The 18,381-nt window shown below is 44.1% G+C and overlaps 1 protein-coding gene across 13 annotated transcripts in view; it reads left to right on the forward strand.

The window, feature by feature from the left end:
- Positions 1–18,381, forward strand: part of tenm2 (teneurin transmembrane protein 2) — a 246,709-nt gene that overhangs the window by 182,523 nt on the left and 45,805 nt on the right. For all 13 annotated transcript variants that reach the window (XM_037779456.1, XM_037779451.1, XM_037779450.1 and 10 more), the window contains 2 exons: positions 1,030–1,261; positions 12,406–12,644. In XM_037779456.1, coding sequence (XP_037635384.1) covers positions 1,030–1,261; positions 12,406–12,644 — 471 coding nt within the window. The remainder of the gene's footprint in view (positions 1–1,029; positions 1,262–12,405; positions 12,645–18,381) is intronic.

Below are 18,381 nucleotides of genomic sequence, written 5' to 3' on the forward strand. Positions count from 1 at the left end.
GTATTCGGCGCTCAGATGTGTAAAATAACGAGAGTGCGGCGTGCGGTATTGATGAAAGAAAAAGCAAACTGTGTTGTAAAGCGAGGATTCAAAGCCAAATGTAACATCAATGACTCTTGTGTGTTTTGCAGTAATTCCGACATTTCTATTCAGACCACATTACAATAAAGTGTGTGGACAGTTTAGTGTGATTTTTGACCTCCTTTCTGATCAGCTGTGCTACGAGTACATGCACCTGTCAAACGTGTGAACAAAAGTATGCTAATGCGCGAGAAGTGATGCAGCTGTGTCAAGCTCCAATACTGTATAGTATGTGGTTTATTGATTTTCCTGTACGAACCCACACACACACATATGCTCCAGACGGGTTCATATCCCCCACTGATTCACAGAGGAGAGGAGAGATAGAAAGGTGATGTGTGAATGGGTGTTCTTGTCTGAGTCATCCGGGTTTGTTTTTCAGCTCGCTCACTCAACAGTCCATTAGCTCAGAGTTGGAAAGGCTGGTATTGGATTCTAGCTGACATGTTCCCCCAAGTCTGAGAGCAAGAGATGAGGGCACACGCTGTGCGGAGTGCTCGAACACTGCTCACACACACACATTTTGTCTCAGTTGTGAAAAAGGAAAACAAGAACGAAAGAGTGAAAGTGAGAGAGTGGAAGAATTGCCTAAAAATAGGACGGACAAAATGTAAAAAAAAAAATAAATGTGAAAACACGATTATCAGATTTCATGTATCTATTTAGCTGGAATTTCCTGCTAAAATAAGTTATCGACCATTTGGAAAATATGACACCTACTCCGACAAAATGATTGCCGACTACAAAAGTAGCACATAATGGAATGTTAATGAAGTTATTTTCTAGCTTTTTTTGGCATACTGAGAAATAAACACTAAATATCAAATGGCGTTTCTGTCCTATATTTGTAGCATCTTGGAATGAATTCCTTCCCTCGCTTCATCTCTTTGATTTCCTTCGCAAAGAAGTGTGGTGCTTAAACTGCTCTCTGTTCTTGTCTGCTTCCAGGGGCTGCCAACCACCACAGTCAGTCTACGCTACGGCCTCCGCTGCCCCCTCCGCACAACCACCACACCTTATCCCACCAGTCTGCCAACAGCCTGAACAGAAACACCCTGAGAGGGGGACGTAACCCCATTCACGCCCCAGCTCCGGGCACTGGAGACGGGCCCACCACCCCGGAGTCGGTCCAGCTGCAAGACAGCTGGGTTCTCAACAGTAACGTCCCGCTGGAGACCAGGTAAGAGCAAATGTGTTCCCTTTACTACTATTCTTTCCATGTTTTTTTTCCAGTTGACATGTTTGCCCGATGCTAATATCTAGAGCTACTTACAGTAAGCGCAGCAGTGGAATAAGCCTTAATCAATAGTGAGGAATGAAAGGTCAGAGCCATGCTGCTTCAACAGCATTCCTGTGAGCAAAAAAGAATGACAGTGTCAGAGCACAGAGAGAAAATAAGAGCCGAGGCGGATGCGGCCTTAAACAAAACTGTGAAACACATTCCTGTAATCAGAGAATTTGTTACGGTTAGAATGTTAAGAATACAAACGCGCTAAAAGAAAGCAATCTTCTTTGTCACCTTGGAACAAATCACTCTAAACCAGCAAACAACACAACCAGAGAGAGTCCTTGTGAAACAGATGCAGCTGGAAGCTTGGTGATGTAGTGCCTACTTCTGGGGTTAGTTCGCAGATATGCCGGCTTAACATTAATTCTAGCACTAGCGAGAGCTGCAACGATTGTCGACTAATCAATCAGTCGATCAACAGAAGAATGATCATCAACTATTATGATAATCGATTAATCGCTTAAATGGCAGAAAATGCTTTTTTTAAGCCTCTCAAATATGGAGATTTCCTGTTTTTCTGTTCTATATCGTATTAAACTGAATGACTTTGGGTTTGTGACTGACAAAACAAGACATTTAAAGACATCACTTTGAACTTTGAGAAACTGGGATGGACATTTTTCACTATTTTCTGACATTTTGTAGACCAAATGATTAATTGATTAATCTAAAAAATAATTGGCAGATTAATAGATAATGAAAATAATAATAAGTTAGTTGTAGCCCTAGTGCTAGCTAGCCGCAACAGTCTGCCAAGCTTGCCAACTTGCTAAACACAAGCTAGCTTTGCAGCTAACTGTGAGTTTATAACAGTATAACAGTTTATTTAACAGGTTTATTTGTACTATTGACTCCTGTCTCAGGACTGACTGCACACCTTGCCTCTTTTGTGGAGCAGTTTATTTACTCTGGCAGATCAGGTTTGTATTAAATTGGCAGCAGCTAAAATGAAAGCTCCAATCTGGGCTCTACGGCTCTCCATTACCTCAAAGGTCAGCTGTCGAGGTGGTTTGCAATTGGTAAACAATTTCTAAGTTTGAGAACGCTCACACAGTGAGGAGCAGACCAGTGTGAGCGTCAATGCAAGTCCATTAAAATTAAAGTCTACTCTTGTGCTCCATGCTTTATTCACCAAACATGAATGAAGAGTAAGGCAAGGTAGTCGAAAAAAAAGTTTTAATGGATTTGCAATTGGTCAACAGCACAAATTTGAGTGTTCGAGGTTAGCATAGTTGAACTCTCCAGTGTGTCCAAGCCCCATGAAAAGTTTTACTTTGCCTCCGCAAGCAAATCCACTTATCCTGCAGATTCCATTGGCGTTAACGGACTTTGTATTTTGAAATGTTACTTTTATAATCATAGACTGTATATAAGAAGTGGACGTAGTCACCGTGATGTTACTCATTGGTTTGTGGACTGCGGTTTTGTAGGCTTGAGTTCGGCGTTTTAGCCATCGCCATCTTGGTTTTTGGCTGTTGCCATCAGAAGTGACACAAGAGGGTGGAGCTAAGTACAACCGAACGCTGAATAAGACGTTCGTTTTGAGGCGACCAAAAAGGTTATGATTAACTTTCATGAACTGAAAACACAATGTGAAAGGGTTAAAGTTGTAATGACAAAAACACAAACAACTCCCAGACTTGACCACGCCGTGGTAGCGACCTGTCAATCACAAGGTAGCCACGCCCTAAAGCGTATCCTGCTTTATGATCAACAGTATTTTACTCTAAATGGGACCATAATTTACTAAATGAACATCATGCTGTATTGAAGAAGACTTGAAACTTGTGATTGAGACCATAAACTCATGTTTACAATGTTTACTGAGGTAATAAATCAAGTGAGAAGTCATTTTCTCATAGACTTCTATACAATCAGACTTCTTTTTTACTGTAGAAACATGGCGGTGCAACATAGCGGACTCTTTTATGAATGCCTCAGACAATAAAATGTTCTCATTTCCTCTTACGTAGTAGTTCAGGGCAGTGTTACGTAGCTTGAAGGTCCTGGCTAAGGAGAAAGGTAGAAGTCATGAACTTTGAACTGATTTGTCTCAAAGCGACCAGCATATTGTTTTAGCACACAGTATCATTTGTTATAGATTCACCTCATGGATGAAAGCTACACTTTTTCGTTCACTGAGCTAACACAACACCACAGAATATCATGCACAGTGTGCCACTACTCCCCTACAACATTCTAAACCAATATATGAACCACCTAAACAAAACGAAAAGTGCTCTTGGCCACTGATTCACAAAAGTGTGCTCCTCAGATGCATTCTCTACCTCATCTCCTGATGCAATATATACAAAAAAAAGCTTCTATGTGTCAAAGCTATTATGCATGCACCCTGAAGTGAGGGAGCAGGAAATACAAACCATTTCACACACCTTACACATGCGCTTTTGCCTGTACACAAAGAACACTTACCAGGCGAACAGAGCATTCATGCAGGGTATTACTATTCATGAGGCATGCAGTGAGAGGGACACTGCCTACATGCTTGCTAGCATGCGCACGCTCGCTCTCTGAGCATTTACTCTGCAAGCTGTAGTTGTGTTTCTCCTGCTGGGCGCTGGGGCTTCCAGCTCTGATGGTCCCGGCTAAGCTCCCCCGAGTGCCGGCCCTGTGCAGTATTTATGAGGCCCGGCCATGTTTAATTCAGCCCCGCTGGCCTCAGGTCTATGCTCAACCTGTGCTGATGCATCACGTCGGTATGCATGATGGATAAGAAGAAGCACGGTGCTGAGCAAGAATACCTGCAGCTTGAAATAGAAGCGATTTCCAGTCGCAATTGTTTATCTAGACCTGTGTTGCCATGGTGATGCGGGTGCCATGACATAGTTTTAGCAGAGAGGACGTTTTTTTTTTTGTTATTTCTGTTGTTGCAAATGATGCGGTGATCCTCGGCGAGGTTTGGGTGACAAAAATAAAGTTATAAATCCTCTTTTCACAGAAGCTCTTGTGATTGCCATCTCTACAGATTTAAACGAAGCGACACACACGCTGTCAAGCTCTCCGCAGTGCCAGTATTTGGTCATGTTCAGGTGGTGGGGTTGGGCATGGCTCAGAGCCTGTCGCAGCGAATGGAGCCCAGAGCGGCCGACAGAGTTTCCAGCTCCACCCTCCAGCCCAGATTGGGCCCTCCTCTGCGGGTCTGGCGATGGCGGAGGCTGGGTGGGCTGGCTGGAGCTGCTGGAGCTTGTGACTGGGTCAGAGCCAGCCGGGCAGAGCCAGAGAGTCACACCATCCCCGCGCCTGGCAGAGCCCATCCTCCATCTCGTTATAACCGGCAGCTAGGAGATGATGAGCACAAGAGCACATACGAGGGAGGGAGGCGCTTGCGTGTATGTTTGCATCCAAGCATGTGTGTTCTCCCCACTGTAATCATATGTAAATTTTGGCATTTGTCGTCCACTCGTTATTGTAAATGTGTGTGTGTGCGCGCGTGTGTGTGTGTGTTTTGGCTTGACCCGATAGTGTGACAGCGCTGAGAGGATGAAGATTGATCACCTAAGAACACCCCAGGGCTTGGATGACTGGCAGAGAAAGAGAGAGATAGGAATGGATGAGGAAGGAAGGGGGGGGGGTGATATAGGAAAGGAATGGTTTACGGTAGTGGAGGGAGAGATAAAGAGGGAGAGAGAGGGAGAGAAATGGAGAGAGGTGGTGATTGAAGGAGATTGTTTTGGGGAGTGTGTGTGAGAGAAGATAGAAAGGCAGAGGAAGGAGATTGGGGCCCGTAGAACATGGATACATTTACCGGTGTGAGATAAATGACTATAGATGGCTGGTGTGTGTGTGTGTGTGTGTGTGTGTGTGTGTGTGTGTGTGTGTGTGTGTGTGTGTGTGTGTGTGTGTGTGTGTGTGTGTGTGTGTGTGTGTGGTGTGTGTGGTGTGTGTGGGTGTGTGTGTGAGTGTGAGTAAGAAACAAGACAGAAAGAATGCATTTCTCCGTGTGCATGCGAGTGCACATGTGTGTGTACATGTGTTGCGGCATTTTGCGAGAGAGCACCTGATTTCCAATCGGTCCCTCGGAGCCTCTCGGCTAGCGGATGCCAGTTTCAATCTCTCTCTGTGATCTCAGGACATTCCCCTGCACCCCCTGCTCTCTCCGCTCTGGGCCACAGCTCTAGGGGAGAAATAAGATCACTGAGAGGGTTGCAGCATCTCAATTTATCTGGAAGGAGCCAGCGGAGGGCGGGGTGGGGGACTATAGGTTACTTTCAAATGCATTACTGCGGGGACGGATTCAGAGATGCTACCTGTGGGAACCACAGGGGGGTGGAGGAGGAGGAGGAGAAGAAGAAGTTAGCTCCAGAGAAGAGATTCATGCCCAGCCCTGTAACCACAACTGTAATACGCATAAGAGAACCACGTAATATCATGCAAGGTTTATTAATGATATGACCTTGCATTCAGTACATACTGTAAACATAATATCCAATATCATTATGCGGAGCTACTACCCCAACAAACTAGGCTCTCTTTTTTTAACTGCACTTTCACTTGTTTCAGGAATGAGTTAACACATTCATATTGTCTACGGAGAAGGCGTTCAGTTGTATACATTTTGTCAGCAATACAGATAAAAACTGTCTGAGATTGAAAGTTTCTGTTGACCTTGGAAACATCAGTGGAGAAAAAAAATCTCGCCACCATTTCGAGGCTGTTCTGTAGCTTTTGATCACACTGTATCACATTATACTCATCAGGAGACGGAGTCCATGTTGGATTTATAGAAAGCTGCAGTACAGCTACTAAATTGATCTTGTGGTGAGATTGTTTTCTCAATTAAATGTCATTTTGGGGGATTAAAACTGAAGTTAGACACATTTTCCTGCTTTGCAACTGTAACCACTGCTGCAATACTGACTAATATACTCTAATGCACAATAGACCTTATCTATAAATCGTGAGGAGAGTGAATTTTTGCATAAATTAACGTTCCTTTACCGCCATTTCTACATCACCTTATATCATCTTGAATAACCGGCCATTTTTAAGAGATGTCAACAACTTTGTCTTATATACGTGTTATTGAAAACAAACACGTTAAATAGTTTATAAAAGAGAACAAATAAATGCCTTTAGGCTCTCGTTTTTTTCTCTCATCAGTAAAACAAACAGAATGTACATTAGCTTCTCAAGTTAGATTCAATGTTATAAGTAGGCTACAATTATCAGAATAATACGAACATTCAGGCTCCCCCATGTGGCTCAAAAGTGTACAGCAGATATATATCTTGAATAAAAGATGTTGGAAGAAATTCTGCAAATTTATTTGGCGACCCTAATAAAATCTCCTCCGACCCAGTCTTTGGGATAGTTTAACTTTACTTTAACTTAATGCAGACACTATTGGGTCCAACTGGTGATAATCAAACTAACTTCAGCAGACATAACAACTAAGGGTGTAAGAAAATATCGGAAAAATCGTATATCGCGTTATTATGTTTTGTGATACTGTATCGATTCTCAAAAACACTATCGATTTTAAATTAATAGTTTACATGCAGAGATTAACTCAGTCAATACTTCATTTCATTTGCAATGGGATGCACCCTCTCAGTGTATGTGCCCTCTCAAAGTAGCACTATGATGTTGGATGTTACTCAGATTTTATGCATGACAGTTTTCCTAAAATTAGATAATAAATTTGCAATATATCGCCTTACAGTATCGCAATATATCGCGAAATATTGAATCATAACCCCTGTATCATGATACGTATGGTATCACCAAAATTCTTGCCAATACACAGCCCTAATTACAACATGCTGTTCTGATTAATTACTGCGAATCAAACATGTAATGTGATCGATCAATCACTCGCGGAGTTTAATCAGATAGATCCTGACGCAATCTGATCTACTTGATGATGAACAATCGCCTCACTCATTAGATAGGTGGCCTTTACCACTGCTCATTTTCCCTGAAGCTTAATAAGCCTAATATTGTATTTTCATAAAAATGTAATTAATTCCTCCAATGTTAGCAGAGGTATTTGTTTATTTCAGGTGATGTGGGACGCCTTCACTATAAAACACTGTGGGAAAACAAGGCGTCATTTGGGTGCACTGTTCCTTTAATATGAAGAAATTCTTGATAACATCTCTGGATAGTTGAATATTAGATGATGCCTTGTATATTTTTTTTGCTTTCTACACATATCACTCAGCCTCAGAATTGTTCCATGTCCTCCTTCAAAGCAACACACAGCAAATGAATGCCCATTATGCTGCGTCCATCTGCCGATTGTTGTTTCCTACCATTGTAGCAGGGAACAATTCTCATGACGCCATCCTTGAGCATCCTCCACTCCCCGAGCCCTTTTGTTTCATTCTCAGATCTGACCGTTTTTCAGTCACCCCCATACCGAGTCGACCTCCGCTAATTGTTCTCTACCTCTGATGATTATTCTCAGAGTGCTATCCTAAGCAACCACATGTTTGTGAGAGCTGAGAAAACCAAAGAGTGTGTGCGCGTGTGCTGGAGAAGGCGCGTGCGCTCGCTCGCTCAAGGGGAATACGAGCTTTGACTTCCTGCTAATTACCCAGCATGCTCTCTGTTCTGTGGTTAATTGTCCAGGTCCTCTTTTCTCTCAATGGGGAACGGGGTTGGAATGGAGTGAAAACACATCCTCCCTTTTCCCTCTGTCTGTCTTCGAATCAATAGCTTCCCTCTCTCCATCCCCTCCATCCATCTCTTAGGTCACTTTTTTTTCACTCCGCGAGGATGCAAATTAAATGTTTAGTAGCACGTCTAGGGCGATCTCATGAAAGAGAACCCGCATGAATTTTTATTGTTTGCGCGTGGGTGGGCGCCTATGTCTGCAGTCTGTGCAAATGTGTGTCAGTGTGTGAGTTGCTTGTTTCTGCATGTGTGTGTGTTGCACGTATAAGACAGGATGCATGACAGCGAGGTAGCAATGGTTAGACTGGAGGGGGGGTAGAGGGGGTGTTGCTGGCAGCTCAGTAGAAGAAGGAGGAAAGGGGAGGGGGGGGTCTCTGTCAGCTCTCTCTAATTATGTGTGACGTTTCCATGCTGGACTACTGTCAAAAATCCCACAATATTCACACATACAAATACACACAGACACACATACAAGCAAACACACACACACACACACCCCAGCCTAATGATACAGAATTGTGATTGCCGGCTGCCTGCTATGATAGAACCCCTCCATGGTCCTCCGCAACATAAATCAATGTCAATTACCTCCCCAGAGCACATTAGACACTTTCCATTCCTACTCGTAATTAGTATGGCCCATAGACATATTCCCATCCCACACCAAGCTCGCTGCGGAGCCTTCTGCACACAAACAACAAAGCCAGGAAATGAAACGAATTCAGTGCCCACGTTCAAATGCATACCAGCACATTAAATCGCATACATTGCATCGCATGGAATGCAAGTAATTGACCGGCTCGCCCCCTCCTCGCGTTCACACACACATTAAGGGGTATTGTAATTAATTACCGCTGGCCCTGCCATCACAGAGTGGCTGTGAAAATGAGTTGAAGCAAAGACACATGCTGGTTGACCTTGGAGTGCGTGTGTTTGCGTGCGCCTTCCATGCGCGCTCTCGCATTTGGGAGCATGTAGATTTATGCATGCATATTAAAATTGATGGCTGTGACACTGAGAGGCTGGTATTTTTAGACAATAACCTCATATTTCCTTGCGTGCCATCTCCTTGCGCTCATTCAGCCTCTATCCGTCTAGAGGTTGTTTTCCCCCCACACCCTCTCTTTCTTCTCTTTCCCCTATTTTCCTTGGTGTCACGCAGCGTACCTGACAGGTAAAGGGGGAGGAAGGAGAAGAGGAGAAAAAAAGGAGGAGAATCCAGCAGGATACCAATCCAACAATCAGTGGCATGAGTTGATGAGAGAGACGGAGCACAGACTGGCTGAATAATTGATAGAAGAGCGGAGCGGCGCTCCCAAACCAAATCTTTATGCTTTGAGCACATCACCCGTTTTTCACCGACTGTTTTTAAGAAGGGTAGACACATGTACAGACACGCTGTTATGAAACAGCAATTATTAAAGACATCAAAAGGATGGGAGACCACACAGCAATGTGTAGTTAAGCATTGTTCTAAATAGGAGTCATTATAACTGGTCCTACTAGCCTAGTCTGAATAAAACAGACAGTGAGCTACTGAAGAAAGAACAGAGCACTGACACACATTTGTGCACACACACACACACACACACACACACACACGCACACACACACCTGTTTGTACTACTTAACTTCTGAGTACTCTGTATTTGAGTCACATGTCTTGGACCCGAGGTAGACTTGAGTCACAAATCTGGCAGCGTTAGACTCCACTTGACTCCACTTGATGGAGAAAAGTCTTGTAACTCGATTTTGACCTTAGCACCAATGACTCGTGAATTTACTTGGACTTTAGCCTTTTCATTTGGAATGACTTGCTATCCCCCCCAAAGCTCAGAGATTAAAAATTATGTTAGTAGAAAGTGTACAGAAAGATAACGCTTCATTTTCCTGACAGCAGATAGATGGTAAAAGGTGGATGTAGCAGTGCATACCATTAGACAGACAAAACATGCACATCTCGGGTATGATATAAGTAAGGGGACCATATATTCAAACCCCTTAAGTGTACCGCATGATCATGCATGTGCACATGCACTTATGCACGCACCATAGGCGTTTTCATCAGGATGGGGGTTAATTATTTCAGCATTTCACACATACCGAAAACACCTTTCAACACCATGGACAGCGCCTCAGAAGGTGAAAAAATATGTTTTGTCTCCCAAAATCCACCAAAACAGAGTTTATTTGAAAAGCACAGGCTGCCAGCTAAACGGCCCACTGTGACACAATCTCTGCCAGCTTTGTATATTGCTATCTGGCCGTCTTAATATGATCCCCACTTATCGGCATTTCCACTCTGCGCAACCGAAAACCATTGATTGATTGATTGATTGACACACATACTGACAAATTAGTGTTGAATTCAGACGTGTGGTGCATTGTTTATATTTCTATAGATTGGGTTGTATTATTGGCTAATATTGTGTTAGGTAATAATGATTTTTTAATTGTGATCAAAACCAGGACAATTTGGTAGTGACTGTTGAAAATTGGGACATTTGAGGGTTTTACAGATAGTTGTCGGGACTTGGAATACCCAGTTTGAAACCGGGACAATCCCGGACAAACCGGGTCGTCTGGTCACCGCAGAGTATGCTGAAGTCAACAAAAAACTTTCAGCGACATACAAAACAAAGAAATCACAGGTAGAGACACAAGAACTTTCCACATCATTCCACATTTGACGGGCAGCTATGGCTCAGAGGTAGAGCGGTTCTCCCTCCAATCAGAAGGTCGACAGTTCGACTCCCGGCTCCTCAAGTCACATGTTGAAGTGCCCTTGAACAAGACACTTAACCCCAAATTGAATGAGTATTTAGATTAGATCCTGATGGGCAGGTTGGCACCTTGCATGGCAGCCTCTGCCATCAATGTATGAATGAATGGGTGACTGCTGACGGTAGTAGAATGTAGTGTAAAGCGCTTTGAGTGGTCGGAAGACTAGAAATGCGCTATATAAATGCAAATCCATTTAACATTTACATTTGTAGCAGCACAAAGAACGGTGATTTAAGGCTAGACTTAATGTGCTTTAGCCTGCTAATGTTTATGCCAGCGATAGCTATGAGCTAGCATTAGATAGTTAACTTTGCAAACATGAAATCAATGAGCCCTAGATAATGTTAGCGTGGTAATAGAATACTTTCATCCAAGATTTGGCTAAATTATGTCTTTTAAAATCATTAAACATTCTCAGAAATCTCAGCAATTATTGTATTGATTATAATGTTATCATAACTGTGAAATTGAGGATAAAACGAAGAAAATAAGACCCAAGTTTTAAGAAGAAGATTTATTGTTTAACCATCAAACAACTTTTTGTAGAAGTGAGGTGGACCAGACAAAATATCCTCTCTGTGCAGAAATGTCCTCACTTCAAAGATCAGGAGCTCACAAAGATAGAAGCACACTCACAAACACACAAACAAGGAAATTCCACAGAGACGAGCAGACAAAAACTCTGCTCAGTCATCTCTGAGTGACCTGGCCTCCTCTGATCTGTCACACTCACCTGAGGGCTTTCTCCTGTCGTACCACCTGTTGTCATAGGGGCAGTCTCCTCACTCCCCGTGTGTGCTGCTACGAGTTTGTGTCACCAAAGATGTCACAAAGGTGCCACAAAAGTTTTTTTCTTATTGTGTCCTTGAAAAGTTTCTTATTTTTTCTTCTTTATTTTCTTACCATGGCAACAACGTCCCTTCAAAGTCAGATCAGAAAAGCAGTGTGAAAGGAAGGAGGGAGAGGAAAAGGAGATGTATACATGTATGTGAGAAGGAGTGGAGCAGCAGCGGTGGAAAGAAATGATAGCATGGGAAGGAGAGGGGAGGGGAGAGAGAGTAGCAAAGGAGACACGTTGGGTGAGCAGGTGCAGCGATATCAGAGGATAATGGGTAATATGAGCAAAGGGATGATAGTTCAAATCCCTCTTTTATCCTCTCTGAGCTCTGACCTCACTAGGGCAATGAGGACAGGAAAGGGGGACGCCAGTGATCCTCTGAAGCCATCGAGAGCAGAAACGAGGCGCATCGCGAGCTGGGGTGAATGGAGGCAAAGCGAGGGAATGGAAGGGGGGAGGAGAAAAAAAAAAGAGCAGAGCAGGTGGAGGTTAAAAAGAGATCTCAGACTGGAACGGGCCGAATTGGAGACACAATCAGTTCAAGGATGTTCAAACTCATATGGCAGGAAGAGTTCATCGGAAAGAGAAATTGGACAGAAGCTTGCACATATGTGACCCTGTCATCTGGACTCTGATTGGGCGGTACGCTGGTGTGTCTGCGCCATGATTACCTTGCTGCCAGAGCGGTTTTTACCACTTATTTCAGCACCAACAACATTAACGTTATCTTTTTCTACCTGTGTGTAATGACCTTTTTTACTCTTTTCCTCTTCAGGCACTTCTTGTTCAAGACTTCGTCAGGGACCACCCCTCTCTTCAGTAGCTCCTCCCCCGGTTACCCTCTGACCTCGGGGACGGTGTACTCTCCGCCCCCTCGCCTGCTACCCAGAAACACCTTCTCCCGCTCAGCCTTCAAGCTAAAGAAGCCGTCCAAGTACTGCAGCTGGAAATGTGCCGCAGTGACGGCCATCGCGGCTGCTGCCCTGCTGGCCATCCTACTGTCCTACTTCATCGGTAAGTGATCAAGTATTATTCATGAAGAGGATTAATTACATTTTAGAGGGATTTCTTTTGATGAAACTTACACATGGCCGATACATTTTTTAGAAAAGTGACCAGAACATCCTCTGAATGCATACAGTGCGTCTAAAACGCACGGAAAACGCCAGCCATGCCGCTTTCATCCTTTTATCCAAGGTGCTTCGGAGGTTTCGCTACTGTTGCGCCTGCCGTTACTAAGCAACCAAAACCGATGTGCTGCCATGACGATGATGAAGTTGCGGTAATTTAGCAATAAAAACCTCACTGAGTAAACTAAACAAAGTCAGAACAAAGATAAATTGATTTCCAGCACCGTAAATCCCTCACAGTAACATTACTGCTTGATTTGTCTAAGTCAAGCTGGCTGACCTTCGGATGTTGTGACGTTCTTGGACAGAAAGGGTGAGGCGAGTAAAATATACTGTGGGACAGATCATAAATCTATGGGTGGTCCTGCACTAAAATGATTAACTTCTATATAGAAGTATAGATATTTACGGAAGAAAGAAGAGATATTTGCAGGCTGTGATTGGTCAATTCTCATCACATGACATATGGTGCGCGCTGCAGAGTTCTAAAAGTTGAACTACTTTTATCTCAGCCGTCGCGCCCTGAAAAATAGGTGTTTGGGAAAACTTGCGCGTCGTGACAGCATGCCGGCCGCACGTCTAAAATGACAACAACAGATTTGAGCGCGCAAAAGATGCAGCATCTGGCCCTTTAGTCACCCATCTCTTTTATTTTAGGTTGGTTAGCCCCGTTTGTTTTCGCCTTGACCCCCCTAATATATTATCTTTGCTCTTATTTGTATTCATCCCAGACCACAATGACAAAAAGTGTCAAGCTAACCGCCCGTTGTAAACACAAAGCAGATTCTCGAGGTGTGAGCTTTGTCACTGGAGCCTCGCGCTGCACTGTCAAAATCCGACTCAGCAGGAGCCCTGGCCTCCACTCGGCATCAGTAAACAGCCAGTCAGACAGACAGGAAGATGCATACACCACCCACACACACACACACACACACACACACACACACACACAGCATACCGGTGCTGTTTCTGTGAGCAGGTATCAGTTAAGAAAAGGAATCTAACAGACCCAGCAGGGAAGTGGATGTATTTCACTGATCTGAATCCAGTGCGCGATAGTCATACTTAAAGGAATGGCAGACACTCAGAGCAGAGCACTTACCGAGCACCTCGGGAGGAGATTCTGATGGCTGTCTGCTGGTGGATCTGTCGGGAGGAGAGAGAGAGAAAGAGCATTTCTCATAGTGTGTGGGAGTGTGTGTGTGGGCGAGGATTTTATCCCCTCTTGACCTCATTCACTGGACAAGAGAATGCAGACCTGTGCCTCTGTGTGTGTGTGTGTGTGAGTGTGAGTGTGAGAGAGAGAGAGATGGACAATAGAAAGAGGAGGAACAGAAAATGTATGTATTCTTGACTGTGCGTCTGTTTTAGTGTGTGTGTGAGGAGGCAGATGTGTCACTGAGCCCTTGATTGGCCTCTTACCCCAGAGACTAGAGGCAACAGATGGGGGATCTTAGGAAACAGTGGCATCAGCAGAAAGAACAACCCCCTTATCTCCTCTACATACATTATTAATATCACTTTACATTATTTATAAATATATCTTTATATTTATATATACATCATCATCCATCTACCTGTCCGTAGTGAGTGTGCATGTGTGCACCTCAGCTTGCTCGCCTGGATGTTTCCAATTGCATCTGTGCACTCAAGTCTGTGCCTTTGCGTTCATATTTGTGTGTGTGTGTGTGTGTGTGTGCGTGCTTTGTGTACCCCCTCGGAGTGCCCTTGAGAACGGCGTGCGTCCTCCAGAGCAGATCAAGGCCCCTTGCCCGGGGGCACACAGACCGACCCATCCTCTCCTGAGCTTTACACGGTCACACTGCTGCGCCGGACAGCCACATATGGAGCTAGGAAACAGCAGTGGGGGGAGAGGATGGAAGACCTCCCCGTTGATACTCGAGGGCAGGGATGTAGTGGAGCATAGAAACTAAAATACTAAACCCTCCATCTTATTTTATTAGCAGCACAGGGCTCACTTGAGGACACAAATATTTGTTTTCATCAGAGAAGATGTAATTGTTAATGATATTAAGCTGATAAGGAACTAATGAGGACAATAATTCACAAATGTGTCTATTTCTGAGAACATAATTGCTTGCCTTAGCTACACTTTTTTTAACTACTACATCAGTGTTAGCGCGCCATCTGGATACTTCCCAGATACATACAACTTGTTAACTGTGTTGCCTGTCATAATAATTATTAGCATTAGTTTGTTAGCCATACTAAGAAATGACTTTCTAGGTGTATTTCTAGGTGAAAACAGGGCTGACATGGGAAAAAGATTCAGGCCGGGAATCTAACGTCAGCCCTGACCAGCCGTATTTTTATGCCTTCACGCCGGCAATAGCCGTGGTCAGAGGTTTTATGTTTTCAGGCTGTCTGTCCGTCCGTCTGTACGGAGGTACGTACCATTCTTGTGAACAGGATAGCTCAGGAACCTCTTGAGGGAGTTACTTTAAATTTGGTTCGAACAACCATTTGGACTCGAGGATGAACTGATTTGATTTTGGTGGTCAAATGTCAAAGGTCAAAGTCACTGGGACCTCACAAAACATGTTTTTGGCCATAACTCGAGAATTCATATGCTAATTATAAATATTTTACAAATATTTTTTTAGTATTAATAAATCAATAGGATAAAATGACGAAGAGATGACATTTTAGACAGACAAAACTGCAGCCTGACTGGTTGACGGAGGAATACAACCGCAAGGCTGTAATTCTAGTTTCAGTTTACTGTTATTACCAGTGACACATCTTTTAGTTTTTTAACTACATACAAAAACTGCTTCAAACAACATCCCAAATAATTAAAAACAGTGAAGTGTCTTCAGTTTCCAGAGTTAATTGCAGTTCCATAATTACAGCTACAGGAATAAATATTTATATATATAATTTTGGAGTCTTTGTTTTGCATCTGTCATTTCCTCAAAGCTCTGACTGGACTGGTGTTGATCATCATCCGGTATCTCTGAGTAACCGGAGCAGGTCTTTGTTTTCAATATTTATCTCCATGCGTACACATCTCCTGCTTTCCTTCAGAGCTTCATTAAGTGCTGCAATTCATACAGCTTATTTTTTAAAACATAGAATCAGTTCAGGAAAGGTAATTGTGCTGCTAACATGAACATATCTGTAATTTTGCAGCAATTAACTGCACTTTCCTGCCGGGCTTTTACTTCTTTTTAATGCGCTCCCTTTCAGCATTTCTCTCTCTTTCACCTGCACTGTCCAGTTTTTCTCCACTCTACTCCACGCACTTAATGTACATTGTGTTGATGCGTATATGCATGTGACCAATAACATTGGCCCCGATGACACAACGTGACAACGGCACCACTGCGCTCTGAAAACCATAGAGTGCTGACATATATTTTGCCATCAATGACAGAGATCATACCATCAGGTTTAAGCAGCCGGGGGGCCGGCGGTCTCCAGTTCTGAGTGACTGTATCTGACTGCCTCGTGTCGGTTTCACTTTGATTTACACATTTAATTTTTAACTCTGGCCTGGCATCCCGGGCCAATCTAGGAATTATCCCGCTGCGCTGCCGATGGCCAATCTGGCTAAAAAGAGACTGTTAAGCATGCTCCCCCAATGCAGTGTGAATATACTGTACTTTATAACATTCTGAATGGAGTTCAGCCAGCGAGGAGCGAGAGTTGCTAATAAGTTTTCCTTTAAGCTCCACTTTCTGTGTATTTACTGTTTTATTATATGCCAAACGTCAGCGCTTTACCACCAAACTTAATTGTGCAAGTGGCTATAATTCGGTAAGCTGAACAAGGCTGAAATGATACTTTATTGTTATTACAGTATTACTTTTTGCTAACTGTGGGGCTCCTTTTTCAGCTGCTGTATGGAAATGTTTTGCTGTGGTGTTTTGTCTGTGCTGAACAGAGCTGTAGCAGTGCTGCCAAGCCTGAAACCCTTGTGTTTACCTAGCTTTTTGTAGCGTTAATCGTGCAGCGAGTTTCGGTCGGAAGAGTTCACTGCTCATAAGGGGGATTTTTGTAGTACCTTGTTTGTGTGTCATGTATGTGTGTGTGTGTGTGTGTGTGTGTGAGAGAAAGAGAGAGAGAGAAAGAGAGCCCAGCACTCACTGGGGGGAATGTGCAGAGCACCCAGAGCCATGCAGCGTGAAGAGGACCCCTCTGAGGCGTCCGCCCAGGAGCCCACTCATAAATTACACCAGGACACATGTGCCTGAACAGCACTTTTCTTTTTGTGCGTGTGTGTGTGCACGTATGTGTGTGTGAGTACTCCTTCCCTATAAGAGCTACCGACGAGAGGTGTGTGCGACAATGTGTGATTGCGTCGCTTTGAGGGCGTGCTGGCCTTCAAACATAATTTTTTTTTTTCTGGTGCTCCTCGAGACCATAAATAAAGCTTCTGAAATTTCTCGACAATCTTCCAGAAACACAAATACGTATGCAGGCACACTGAGAACCTTTTAGAAAGGCTGGGCTCAGCATGCTTCAGGAGCACGGGAGATGTTATCTCTTTGAAGCTTATTCACTGTGTCCTACTGTTAAAATGGAGCCAGGGGGGATAAACACACATAGATACACAACATGGAACGCAGCTGTGTGCATTTCTGTACATAAAATGTTTGTTTGTATGAGTTATAGAGAGTTTTTTTGTACGTGAGGACAGAACACTTTCAGTTAAAGCGTTTAGCTCCCAACTCCAGTGGAGTATGGCTTCGTCTTTACGTGTGAAGGAATGACTGAACGGATGGAGGGAGGAGGATAAACAAGAGTGCTTGTTCTTCATTCCCCCGGCGTCTTGTTTGCTTGCTCCGCATGGAGCACCAAGCCAAAGGAGAGGTGGTTGCTAGGATACAGGTGAACGGTTGGCATACGGGAGGGAAGACGGGTCTGTCATTGTGAACGGCAACCTGGAGAGAGCGAGATAGAGGAAGGGAAAGGGAAAGGGGGAAAAAGAATCGAGTTGGAGCAGAGAGGGCAGAAGGGGAAGAAGGCAGATGCTGTCAGCATGTAGCCAGAACATAAAGGGGAGAGGAGAAGGAGGATAGATGACTGGAGAGACGGAGGATGAGGGCTGAGGCTGATATGTCACTGTTGGCGCCGTAAGGGATGAGAGAGCGAGATTGGGGAGGGGGGGGGGGGGTAGCGAGTTCTGTTGTTTGCACTGCCTGAGAAAAGAAGGGGAGCTGACGGGGAGGAAGAGCGGGAGTGACAAGACAGCCTGGTGCGGAGAGGAGAAACTGAGGGGAGGCAGGAGGAGGAGAGATGAAGGAGAGCGTGGCCTCCTGAGGTTCTGTCACCTGGAATATCTGTGGGACTAATGTCTCCTAATTGATCACAGCGAGCGGAGAACAGAGGGAGTGTGACAGAGAGAGGACAGGACAGAGAGTGGAGGACGAGAACAGTAGGATGACGACGAAATAAGTTAGAACGGATAAAAAAAGAAGATGGATGTGAGTCTTGGAGGGCAGAAAATGCACAGGAAGAGACAGAAAAAGAGATGCATTGTGGTTAGTAAGGAGATGAAAAGACTATAGTTTGATGCATGGATGAAAGATCGAGGACATGTCAGAGTCCAGGAGGACTGTTTTCACACACACGTGCACACACTCTCACACACAGGC

Source organism: Sebastes umbrosus, chromosome 9 (assembly GCF_015220745.1).
Source record: "Sebastes umbrosus isolate fSebUmb1 chromosome 9, fSebUmb1.pri, whole genome shotgun sequence".
In the NCBI taxonomy this organism is placed as follows: domain Eukaryota; kingdom Metazoa; phylum Chordata; class Actinopteri; order Perciformes; family Sebastidae; genus Sebastes; species Sebastes umbrosus.